The sequence below is a fragment of the Dasypus novemcinctus genome, chromosome 21 (assembly GCF_030445035.2).
Source record: "Dasypus novemcinctus isolate mDasNov1 chromosome 21, mDasNov1.1.hap2, whole genome shotgun sequence".
NCBI classification, from domain to species: domain Eukaryota; kingdom Metazoa; phylum Chordata; class Mammalia; order Cingulata; family Dasypodidae; genus Dasypus; species Dasypus novemcinctus.
Genome location: NC_080693.1, coordinates 39,933,548 through 39,946,512, shown reverse-complemented (window position 1 = coordinate 39,946,512; position 12,965 = coordinate 39,933,548). Strand labels below are relative to the sequence as shown.

General features: G+C 41.8%; 1 protein-coding gene across 1 annotated transcript; it reads right to left on the bottom strand.

Moving 5' to 3' along the window:
* Positions 1–3,668: 3,668 nt before the first annotated feature.
* LOC101422470 (monocyte chemotactic protein 1B-like) lies at positions 3,669–5,620 on the bottom strand. The gene is made up of 3 exons (XM_004449396.4): positions 5,499–5,620; positions 4,681–4,795; positions 3,669–4,255 (listed from the first exon to the last, which is right to left on the bottom strand). The coding sequence occupies exons 1-3, from the start codon at positions 5,569–5,571 to the stop codon at positions 4,150–4,152; spliced, it is 294 nt and encodes a 97-aa protein (XP_004449453.1). The 5' UTR covers positions 5,572–5,620; the 3' UTR covers positions 3,669–4,149.
* Between the last annotated feature and the right edge of the window lie 7,345 nt (positions 5,621–12,965).

Below are 12,965 nucleotides of genomic sequence, written 5' to 3'. Positions count from 1 at the left end.
CCGACCCAGGGGAGCTCTGTCATATTCCCCAATGGAACAACAATAATCCCCCAAGTGCAAAGGCAAAGACCAACAAAGAAGGATGGTCCAATAATGAGCCCTTGATACTGATGACTATGCTTATGAGCCTGTGTGCCTGAAATATAAACGGGGTCCAGAGCTGCAGGGTGGCTAACAGTTACCTCCTGAAAGCTTCCATGTTGCTCAAATGTGGTCACTCTCTAAGCCAAACTCAGCATGTAAATGTATTTGCTTCCCCCAAACGTGGGGCATGATTCCTGGGAATGAGCCTCCCTAGTGTTGAGGGATTACTACCAATCACTAGCTGGTGATGCAACTAGAAAGTGACCTTGAATAAAAGGGTCAACTCAGACCAGCAGAATATCTCAGCCTACAAGTTGGATCAGGTGTTAAAAACTGCTTTTTGACCTTGAATAAAAGGGGAAATGGCAAAGACAAAAGAGTTTATATGGTTAGGAGTCTTCCAAAAAAAGTTGGGAGGTCATCAGAGGGGTCACGCTTACATACACTTCAGCAGGACCCCAGAGAGAGCTAAAGTAGATACAACCCTAGGTGCTGGTTCTCCTAAAGGCTGTGGAGATCCACAGGGTATATGGTCATGGCAGATGGAGTTCGGTGCCATGTCAGAGGGCCCTACTTTGGAATTTGTGCTCCTGAGTATGATGGAACTGAACTCAGATGTGACCTTCCTACACATGCCTCTTGTCACTTTTACTGAACCTGTGGTTGGTGCTAGGGATGGTGCATACTCAGGGGACTTGAGTCTCTGGACTGTCCATGTGCCAGCTGGACCCTGAGCCTCAGCAGAGTTGTGACTCCTACTCTCTGGTTCATTGGACTTACCCAGGTCAGATAACAGGGAGGTGAAGATGGTCAAACACCACACCAGGGAATCAAGAGGACCAACAACTGCAAGCAGAGGAATTGCATCCATCATCCAGGTGGAATCTAAGCCCCCTCTTGATCTAGACGTGGAGGTGACATCACCATCCCAGGGTCCACAGAATGGAGGAATAAAATATGGACTAGAGTGGACTAACTGATATTCTGTAAAACTATTATGACTAGTAATAGAAGAAATTATAGCGTTGAGGTGGAGAAAGTGACCACAGTAGTTGCTAAGGGCAGGGAGAGGGAAGAAGAGATGTGATGTGGGGGCATTTTTGGGACTTTGAGTTGTCCTAAATGATATTTTAGGGTCAGATGCTGGACTTTATATATCCTACCTTAACCTATTGAATGTATTGGAGGAGAGTGTGAACTACAGGGTAAACTATTATCTATGCGGTGCAGCAGTGCTCCAAAATGTGTTCACTGAGTGTGATGAATGTGCCACAATGATGGAGGAGGTTGTTGGTGTGGGAGGAGTGGGGTGGGGGGTCGGGGAGCATGTTTTTTAATGTAACGTTCTTTGTGATCTATTAACTTTAATAAAAAAAAGTGTTTAAAAAAAAAAAAAGAAATGGCAAGGCCTGGTACCTTTATTCAGCTAAGAGGTTTTCTTCCCTGAACTTTAGTGCTTAAATCTCACCCCACCCCTACTGCCACCCAAAAACCATCTCATATTGTGTGGAATCTAGATGCTGATAACGTTCCAATAAGATCCCAAATATCAGGACTCCATTCCCTTTCATTTCTACTTTAAAACTAGCCAATTCTTTCCTAAAGTCATCTTTCTTATAATATCTTAACAGATGCACACAATAGCAACTGTCACTCATTACTGTGTTTGTTTTTCATACTCTTCCCTAGGAGATGCAATTTCAGTGGATAGGAGCTGACAGCTTGGACACTGTAACAAGCGTCTCCATCCTTCCGGCTGGAGATAATGCCTAGTCATTTTTAGTGGTAGAACATGAGCAGGGAACTGAGGTCTCTGTTTATGTCTTAGGCTAGGCTCCACATTTCAATGGCTTAACAAAACAAATATTGATTTCTCTCTCATGTCACAGTTCCAACAGGACAGATGGTTCTCTCCCAAGCAGTGCCTTGGGGATATAGACTGCTTCCATCCTGAAGCTGAGCTTTCCGGAACATTGCCCCCCAGGCCACCATGATGGGAAGGGAAGGCTGAAAGTGTGAGTTGCTTGGAGGGACCAGGTATGAAAGTGGCTTACATCATTTCAGCCATTGTCCAATTGCTTAGAACTCTGTCACACGGTCCCCAAATAAATGCAATTTAGTCTGAAAATTGTAGACATATGTATAGATAAATTGGGAGCACCTGCAGTTTCTGCTCCTTCAGGGCTACTGTGTGCCCAATGGTCAAGTCTAGGAGGTGGGTAAATGAATATTAAAGGCCATATTCATGTCTAAGCCAAATGTGGCAGGTCAAACCCAGAGGCCACCTTGATCTGAAAGACAGAACACCAGGGAAACTCAGAGTATATCCATGCACTGGTTCCCAGACCTGGGTGAGAAGCAGTCACGAAGTTGGAAGGGGACACCTTTCCCATCCCACCCTTTGCATTAGAAACTTCACCTGGAAATTGTGTCTTTATAAGAGAGCCTCTTATCTACTGTGAATCCCCATTTGCTGAGACCAGTCTCTGAGTCCTATTGGAATCAAAGCCTAGTTCCTTATCAGTTGCTGTTCCTGATCACAATTGAGGATTTCTGATATTCTGTGTCTAAAAGTTTATGCTATAGGGGGCAAGGGATTTGGAATTGCATGAAGACAAATGTGTTAAAATTTCCTTGGAAATGAAAAGATATGGCTTGACCAAAAAGCGTGTGAACCGATTCTCTCTGGGCTTGGGCACATGAGCCCATCTCTCTTAGACCGCCCTCCTATTTGGGACTGCCTAATTATTTGCCTGGTACCAGAAGGCTTGCTGTGTTTCATTATCTATTGCATCTGTTTATTTCCACTCCCACCCCTGATCTGCCTCCTGGTTGGTCTCTACCAGAATTTGAGATTACATTCTCTGTTGGTTTGGGGATGAGGACTAGAGGACTGGAGGAGATGCAAGGAGAGCTGTTGGACGTGGACAGAGGGTTATGATGGCTGGGAATGGTCACCAGTCAATTATCTTCTTGCCTCTAAGCTGCCCGATTTCTACTGACACCTTGATATTTCTACCTGGGACTTTGTCTCCAAGCAGGTCAGCTTCAAGTTATCAAGGCTCTGCCAGTATTCTGTATTGCTTGTAGGATCCTCTCCTTCTGCCCTCTTCCCTAGTCAATAGAAAGGGAAACTGTTTAAGACAGCTGGTTCCCAGATCTGGAAGGGAACCTGTGAGGTCATTTGCTGATCCCTTACCTGGTTTCCCAGTGCAGGTGATGTTTGCGATACTCTGGGAAGAGACGAGCCACCCATAAGCCTTATGCAATAGATCTTGGGTAAAATGGGGGATTCCGAGGAAAAGAATGACTTGGAAAGGAGGAGAGTTGTTTGAACAAGTGACTGAAGCTGCTATCAGATGTGGAGCTTTGGAACTGGGAGATGGCTAAGTCTGGCTTAGAGCTGCCTAACTCCCTGATGTGCAGGTGGGCTCAGCCAGAATGAAGAAGGGGTGAGGGCCAGGGTCCGTCGTATATTTATTCTGCCAGAACATAAGCTCACCACCTGAAACCATGTCCTTCTCCTTGTCGCTCTCTTTCCTCTCCAGCTTTATTTTATCCAACAAAAAGGCATCAAAGTCAGGTTTTATACAAAAATATATTTAATGTGAAAAGTCAAGTTGAACACATAAAAATATTCAGTTCTATAAAACCTTACTACTAATACTCCAGTTTCATAGAGAAATCACCTCCTAAAACTTAAAAAAATGAAAATCTTTGCTTTGATCCTTGCAAAGACTTTCACAACACCGCGGGGAAGTAGAGGAGAGGAGTGTCATACAGTTTTTAGGGGACCGAAGTACAGTAATGTGTAAGGCTTTGCATTGAAAATCACCAAAATCCATGGCAGATTAAATTAAAATATAAAATATAAAATATAAATAAAATATAAAGCTTATACAATATAAAACATACTTAAGAAAAATTATGATTCACATTATTAAGCCAAGCTCATATTCCTTAGAATTACAATAAAAAGAATCTCAGAAAGCAACTTGAAAGGGTAGGGAATATAACTTATTTGAGTCCCAGGTTCTGGCTTGGCTTCAGTCCAGGCGTGAGTGTTCAAGGCTTTGGTATTTGAGTTTTCTTGTCCAGGTACTTCATGGATTCTTGGACCCACTTCACTTTGGGGTCAGCACAGACCTCCTTGGCCAGTATGGTCTTGAAGCTGAGTGGTAGAGAGGGCACAGTTAGATGAAGTGCTTGGAGAATTCAACCTGGAAGTGTAACCTACTCCATATACACCTGCCTGACTCATACCCATGGCACTGGGGCTGCCACAGACCATAGGAGAAAGGAGGCAGGTAAAGGAGGGGGCATGAGGGAAGCAGTTGCCCCAGGTGAAGGTACCTTGGCTCCTGGTGGAAGGGACTGAGAAGATTTGAGCCAAAGCCTGGGCAGGGAACTGGGAATGGGAAGTCTCTTTCCTTTCTTGGACTCAGTTTTCCCATTGGAACTTTTCTGGGATTGGATTAGAGATTGGCTCAGCATCTGCGTGTTTGACTCTGAGTTGGTCTGATGATAGCCCTGTCCACTGTCCGGAAGAAGAGCTTTGAACTGCAGGTTAAGGGTGGGTGATTGTGGTTCACTTACATCACAGCTTCCCGGGGACACTGGCTGCTGGTGACTCTTGTGTAGCTCTCCAGCCTCTGGAGGGGGACCCTCTTACTGGTGAATCTATAGCAGCAGGTGGGGATATGACTCCCATCTGCAATGAAACCAAAAAGAAAAGGCCCATTAAAGATGTGCTGGGTCTTTTTGTTGAGAAGTATGAAATGGTGAAAGGGAAGGGTCAAAAGAAAAGGAAGTGGTGAAGGAAGAAGCCACCCACACCAAGTCCAATGTCTCTGCCCCTTGAGGCATTCCTTAAAATTTCTGTCTCATTTTTCTGTGGACGTAAAATGGGAATGCACCATTCCTAATTGACATGGGCAGGAGAAACTGGCATCAACTTTTTTGGGTGTTGCTAGGAGGAGCTAATAATCAAAATTATCAGGGCCAGGGAAGATCAGCTCAGGGACCCGGCAACGCGTCCCCTTTTAGGCTCCCAGCAATCCTAGGGCTGTTGTCTCTGGGGGCTGGACTCAAGGAAACACAGTCCAGATTCTGGGTCTCCTCTTCTCCCCTCCACTTTATCTGGAAATACCCCTCTCTTGGATGGCCCCAGTTCCCAAACACTGCTGAAACCAGTGAAAGGAGCTGGGGCAGTAACTGCACTGAGAACCCAGAGCTGTGGAAGCAGCTGGAATTGTAGCTGAGGCTCTGCCCTTGAGCAGCTGTGTGATCAGGCCCATTTCTGGCCCTCCTCTCAGTTTCTGTATCTTGAAAAAGTGGTTGTGAAAGTGAGTCTGGGTAGCCTTTCTGCTCTGCTGGCCCAAGATCACCCTGAGGGGAGGAGGAAAGAGGCTCACCTGGCTGAGCCAGCACCTGGGTGCTGCAGGAGGCTGCAAGGAGCAGGCACAGGAGCGCCACGGAGCCCTTCATGCTGGAGGGTGGGGTGCGGCCCTGAGTGGGAGCTGGAGGCTGCTGGGCTGGCCTGGCCTCTCTGCTGCACTGGCTGCTCCGCCTGCCTTTATAGGAGCAGGAGGTGGGGAAGGGATAGTGGAAAGTTGGTAGCGTGAGAGGGGTCTAGCCCAAGGCTCTGTCATTGTGAATGAGTCATGGGGTGAGTAATATATCCGCCAAGCCAGAGCTCTTCCCCGGGGAACTTGCTAGGAAATGAGAGGGCTAAGTGCGGGCTGAGCTTGGCGCCTTTTCCGTCCAAGACCGGGAGTGGTATGTGAGGTAGGGGCTGTGCCCAACTGACTGCCGCACGTCGTCTATGGTGGTTTTTTTGAAATGAAAAACTTCTGTAGGAGAAGGAACACCAAGCAGGGATGCCAAGGGCAAACGTTAGGAAAGGAGATGCCAGCGCTGTCCCCATTACAAGCAGCACCCTGGGACTCTGGAGTCCAGAAAGAGGCACTGACACTCTGGCTGGGTGATGAAATGGATTCATCACTTCCTTCAAATCTGTAGGCTTTTCTAAGACTGAGGCAGGAAGAGAGCAATAGATCATTAGCAGGAAATAGACTCCAGATCTTAGTGTCTATTCTGGTTACCTACTCTTCCCCAGCAAACCATCTGAAAACAGTGACTTAAATCAACAGCAACCATTGGTTTTGCTCTTGAATATGAGGCTGACTGGGGCTGGCAGCTAGGCCCCTCTCGCTCAGGGTTCTCACACCTGAACCTTTCTCCTTTCAGCTCGGTGATGGCCTAGCCTGGGTTGCTGCCAGGTCTTCACTCACATGGGTGGTGTCTGGGCTAAGGGGACCCAAACAGCTGGGGGTTGGAACACATGGACTTCCTTTCTCTCTCTCTCCTTCTCACTGACTGTTTTTCTGTTGAGGAAATACATCGAACATCTACTATATGCCTGGGGCTGTTCTCTGCTTTAGGGATGAAGACTAAACTTTTGTATATAAAATAAAGGACATACTTATAACTAGTTATATGACTTACGGTTATTAAATTATGTTCACAGGTCTTTAAAAACTTTTTATTTTGAAATAATTTTCGTCATAGGAAGTTGCAAAATAGCACACAGAAATCCCGTGCACTCATCACTGGCATTTGGTATTGTCACTAATTTTTTATATTTTATATTTTTTATTAGAGAAGTTGTGAGCTTACAAAACAATCATGCATAACTGGTGGAATTCCCATATATCACCCCTCCACCAACACCGGGCATTGTTGTGGAACATTTGTTACAGATTATGAAAGAACATCATTAGACTATGACCACTAACTGATCCATAGTTTACATTTGGTATATTTTTTCCATACACCCCCCTATTTTTAACAGCATGTATTAGTATTGTACAGTTGTTATTGTTCATGAGAGAGCACTCTCATATTTGTACTGTTAACCACAGTCCATCTTCCATAACATGGCTCGCTGTGTTATACAGTCCAGTGCCTGTTACTGCCCATCCAAGGTGTATGCTCAGTGACTCTCACTTTCAACACAAAGCTGTGCAGTCATTGCCTCAGAAAATTTTTGAAGGTTTTTCTTAGTCAAAAAGAAAAAAATCCCATACCCTTCTATTATTAATACTTAGCATTGATACAGTATCTTCTTTCACACTGATGCAGGAATACCGCAATATTGCTATTGACTATAGTCCATAAGTTACAATAATTGTTTTTTTCCCCATGCATCACCATATTCTTATCACCTTGTAATGGTGATGTTCTTGGTCACAGAAGACTATTCTTATAATTGTACCATTAACCACAATCCTCATCTATCTCCTGGTTATGTTATTAAGTTCCTAGATTATTCTCTAGCTTTCTTTCAATTGATATTTACATCCCTAAACGACTCCTTTCAGTCACAATCCCATTTATAAACTAGCTGTGCTAGTTATACTCACTATCTATTGTCACTAATTTTTATTTCTGCTGTTCTGATAGGTGTGTAGTAATATCTCATTGTATATTAATTTGCATTTCCCTAAAGGCTGGTGATGTTGAACATCTTTGCATGTTCATCTTAGCATGTTATTTGCTGTTTATCCTCTTCAGTGAAATAGTTTGTTCATGTGTTTTGCCTATTTTCTAATCAGATTGTATCTTCACCGTTGAGTTTCTAGTGTTCCTTGTAGTTTCTAAATATGAGCCTTTTATTGGATGAAAATTTTGCAAATATTTTCTCCAGTGTATAGCTTTTCATCTTTGCACTTTCACAGAGCAAAAGTTGTAATTTTGATGAAGTCCAATTTACTGATTTTTTCTTTAATGAATCATGCTTTGTGCTTATGTCTACGAACTCTTCATCAGGCCCTAGATTTTATCTTATATGAGTTTTATGGTTTTATGCTTTATATTTAAATCCATGTTCCAGTTTAAGTTAATTTTTGCTTAAGGTATGAGGTTTAGGTTAAGTTTCTTCTTTTTGGTCTGTGGATGTTTAATTGCTCCTACACCATTGGTTGAAAAGGCTGTAAAAAGAAATAAAACAAAATAGAGTTATTCTGGCTAAAAGATTTAAAATGATGTTGGGAGGTCATGCTGGAGGTTACTCTCAGCAAATATCAGCCAGCTGTCACAAGCTGCCAAAATATGCAAAGCCTCAAGCTACTATGTTCCTCAAAACCCTCAGGACATCTGGTCACCAGAAACCACAAACCAAAGAACTCTGTAAACTATCTAACCTGAAGGACAGTTGGAGTACCTCAAATATCCACCCAAGCACAAGCAACCTACCAAATCTCCTTTTTCTTTAAAACCCCTTGTCTGGAAGTGCCAAGACAGGACACAATTTAGGTTGCTCTCCGGATTGCTCTTCTAAGACCCCCAGTAAGTGTCTTTGGTGCCTTGCAGCTTAGCTCATTTCTTGGTTGATACGGCTTTTTTTTCCTGCACTGAAAACTACTTTCTCATCTTTGTCAAAATTCAGTTGGGCACATTTGTGTGGGTCTGTTTCTGGGTTTTTGGTTCTGTTCTGTTTCATCAATCTGTGTATATCCCTCCATCAGTATGACATAGTTTTGGTTACTCTAGCTATATAATGATTCTTCAAGTTGGATGGACTGATTCTTTTTCAGGATTGTTTTACCTTTCTAGTTCCTTTACCTTGTTGTATAATTTTTTGAATTATTTTGCCTATGTCTACAAAAAAATCTTACTCTGATTTTGATGGGAATTATGTTCAACCTGCACGTCAATTCCTCTGATCAGCATTTTGTAGTTTTCAGTACTATAAATCATAATCCTGATTTGTTAAATTTATGCCTATTTACTTCTTTAAAAAATTTTCTTTATTTCATTTTTTAGTGATTATAAATGTTGCCGTATTTTTAATTCCCATTTCCATATGTTCATTGCTAGCACATGGGATTGCAGTTATTTTTTGTATGATGATCTTGTCTCTTATGACCTTGCTGCAGTCAATAGTTCTAGGAGATTTTTCGAGACCCCTCGGGATTTTCTGTGTAGACCATCATGTCATCTACAAATAGAGACAGTTTTTTTTTTCTTCCTTTCCAATCTATATGCCTTTTTAATTCCTTTCTTGCCTTACTGCACAGACTAGAACTTCCATACTATGTTGACTAGCTGTGGTAAGAGTGGACATCCTTGTTTTATTCCTGATCTTAGGAGGAATGCATTTAGTCTTTCACCATTAAAAATAATGAGTTTTTCTGTAGGCACTCTATCAAACTGAGAAAGTTGCACTGTATTCCTGTTTTTTGAGAGCTTTTACCATGAATGGGTGTTGAATTTTGTCAAATGCTTTTATTGCATAATTGATATGCTCATGTGATTTTTCTTGTTTAGCCTGTTAATATTGTGAATTATATTGATGATTTTTCAAATACAGAACAAGACTTGCATTCCTGGAATAAATCCCATTTGATCATGGTATATAATTATTTTTATATAATGGTGAATTCTATTTGCTTATGTTCTGTTAAGGATTTCTAAGTCTATATCCATGAGGAATATTGGTCTGTAGTTTTCCCATTTTTGTACTTCTTTTGTCTAGTTTTATATCAGAATTCATAGAATGGGTTTGGAGTTATTAATTTTTAAGTTTAACATCATGAAGTGAATTTTCATAACTTAAGAAATATTCTTTGATATCTGATAATATATTATATGAATCTAACATTTAAGTGGTTTCTTCTTTTGACAATTATAAATTAGATATGATGACTATACAAAAGAAATCTGTATCTTAAGATAAAGAATCTCTTTACTTTTTTAGAATAGAATATTGAATGTTAGATTAGCAGTTTAAAATATGTTACCATTTTTCAGATTTGTATAAATCTTGCTCCATTGCTTTATGGATAGTTTGTTCCCAAAATAATAATTATTTGTAGCATACTTGTAGTTTTGAAGTGAAAATCCATTTAATTTAAATGTACATTTATTTATATCATTTTTCATGTGTATATTAGCTGTATTATTTTCATAGGCATGTCATATTTTACATAGCTTTAGTTCATGGGTGCTGGTTTCCCTTAAGTGTTTACAAGGAGTTAATTGTAACTGTCCTGGGGATTGCAATGCAATTTTTACAGTGGCCACTAGATTTTTCTCAGTTATAAAAGGGCTTTAGGTTTTCATGAATGACCATTGACATAGACTTTGTGACTGCCCGCTTCCAGTGGCATCATGCAACAGGATACCTGTCGTGATAGAGAACCTAACACAATGGTTTTTACAGTCTATGTTCACAGACAAACTTATAGGTCCACAGACTGCCCTCAGTATTGGTTACTCTTTCCAGTGAGGTGGTTTATGCAAAATCGTATCCAGAGAAAACAAGAAGAAATAACAATTATTACTATTTTGAGGCAGCATGGAATTAATAATCAAGTGACCTGGATCTTCTCCCCTCTGAGCCTCTAAGAAGCATGTGTCATTTAGACTTTTAGATTTATTTACCATTTGTATTTGTAAAATTTGACAGTTGATAGAATCAGAACCAGATGTTTCCATTTCCAGCAGGTGCTTTCATCCCTCACTCCCCGTCCTGTTGTCCATCTGCACTCACTGGCACTTGGAAGAGACACTTTCCAGCCACTGTTAGCTCTCCATGGCAAGCAGCTGCATCTCCGTTCCTTTCTGCCTGCATCTGTTTCTTTCTGACTGCTGGCTTTTTCCAAAATCACTGGAGCTCCCTTGGCCTACAAGGAAGACAAGACTGGGAATACGGGGGAGTGAAAACCCTTCTCACCCTTGCGGCAACCTTCATCCGTGGGAGACAGGGATAACCTCTGGTGCGCTGGTACAACCACTCAGAGCCATGTTCCACATGGTTTTTCACAGGGACTTCAGCAGAACTGAGACTTCAGAGCCGGCGGTGATACCTACTCATTAACCTCCTATTGATTGGCTTGAACCCCAGTCTCAATTTTCTCTCCTTCCTCCCCTGTGCTTTCTGCGACCATCTCCCAAATACTACATCCAAGTCCTTGTCTCAGGGTATTTTTTAAATAAATCTTTTATTGTGGAATAATTTTAGATTTACAGAATATTTGCAAAGATAGTATAGAAAATTCTCATATACTCCTCACCCATTTTCCCCTATTGTTGACTTCTTATATAACCATTGTACATTTGTCAATACCAGGAAACCAACATTGGTACATTACTATTAGCTAAATTCTGACTTTATTTGGATTTTAGCAAATTTTCACTAATGTGAAAGAATCTAGTCTGTTTTCAGATTGTTCCAAACTCCACTACAGGGTCCCACATTGGATTTAGCATAGTCTATTTTGAGTTGGAGGGGGACTCAAGTTAAGATTGTACTTCAGTATCAACTCTCTTGATTGGTGGGGCCAGCCCAGATAAATGTATTGGGGAGAATTGTGTGGCTTTAATTGGGTTTGAATTCATGGTTCTGAGACTGACATGATGTGTGCCATGAGTGCAGATTCAGGGAGCGGTCCCATCTCTACGTGCCTTTGCCAACTGTGAACTAGATGGTCTTAAGCTTCCTTTCAGCTACGTTGTTCTATGTTTATCTGATCAAGGAACAGTCAGAAGCTAGGGAGACTAAGGAAATAAGAAAAGGCAGAAAAATACTTTTTCTCTTCAGCTTTTTGAGTTGTTGTGAAGATTAGATAAGTTAATACATGAAAAGTCCTATGAAAATGCCGAGAACTTAGAGTTTGGTAAGTGTTAGCTTTCATTATTATTAATATTAGGAAATGGGGGTATGTTGTGGACTAAAGGATACTATGGAGGGACTCAGAGACTAAGGCTGATAGTATCCCAAACAAGGCCCCTCTAAAACTATCCTCTTTCTTCTAAATTGACACTGAAAGAGCCATTGACTAGCAGGAATACTGTATTGTACATGAGGGAATGATATGAGTATCCCAGAAACTTGGGTATGGTGAAGTCCCTAAGTTCCTCCAAGATGAGGAACACTCTGAGACTCAGTGGGTTTTGGTGATACAGCCCAGTGAGGAGAGTATCCTTGTGCCACTAATATTGTAGCTCTGCAGGGAGTTCATACAAAACAAGGAGGAAATATTCTTGACCATTACAGTCCTTGTTTCTGTACCTGGTCATGTGGTTAAAGTTCATGTTTATCACTACCTTCCTCCACTAACCATTCCATGTTCCCATTACCCTCAGCAAGCACCACAGCTGGCCATGGTTCTTTGCCTGGTGGGGTGACCCAAACTTTCATTCCTGAAGATTGTCAGCCATTGTTAGTTCTGCTGGATTGGGTTGCGGCAATTTTGCATTGACTTTAATCACAGGGCATGGCAGTACTAAGAGATAGCCTAGAGCAGGGTTTCTTAACCAGGGGTTCCCTCATTCCCAAGGGATCCATGGGATTTCAAGGGGTCCATTAGCTTGAATTAATTTTGAATAATCCTAAATTTTAATTTAAAGACATGCCGATATTGAGTGTCATAAAACTGCTTGCTACTATATTCTGAGAAGGGGTCTGTGGTTTTCACTTTACTGGCAAAGGGGTCTGTGGAACAAAAAAGGTTAAGAACACCGGCCTTAGAGGATTTCCTATATTCCAGGCAAACTCTTTACCCCCATTATGTAGATGCAGTCCTATTTCCCTGTGATAGTCAGGATCAATCACCCTAGCCACTACAGTAGTTCCTTTCTTTGCTTGTTGATTCAGAGGCTCGAGGAGCCCAAGGTGGCCAGGTGACAGTCCTAACTTCCAGTTCAATGAATCATTGTTGTTTTCCCTGGTGGAAGCACTCTTCCTTTTGGAACTAAGACCTGTAGACCAGCAGAGCTTAAGGTTGCGGAGACAGGAAGCAAAAATTTTCCTAGTGGATCACTAGGGTAACAGTGAGTGGTGCCAGTTCCATTTTCACCACTTGATTCCTTGATCC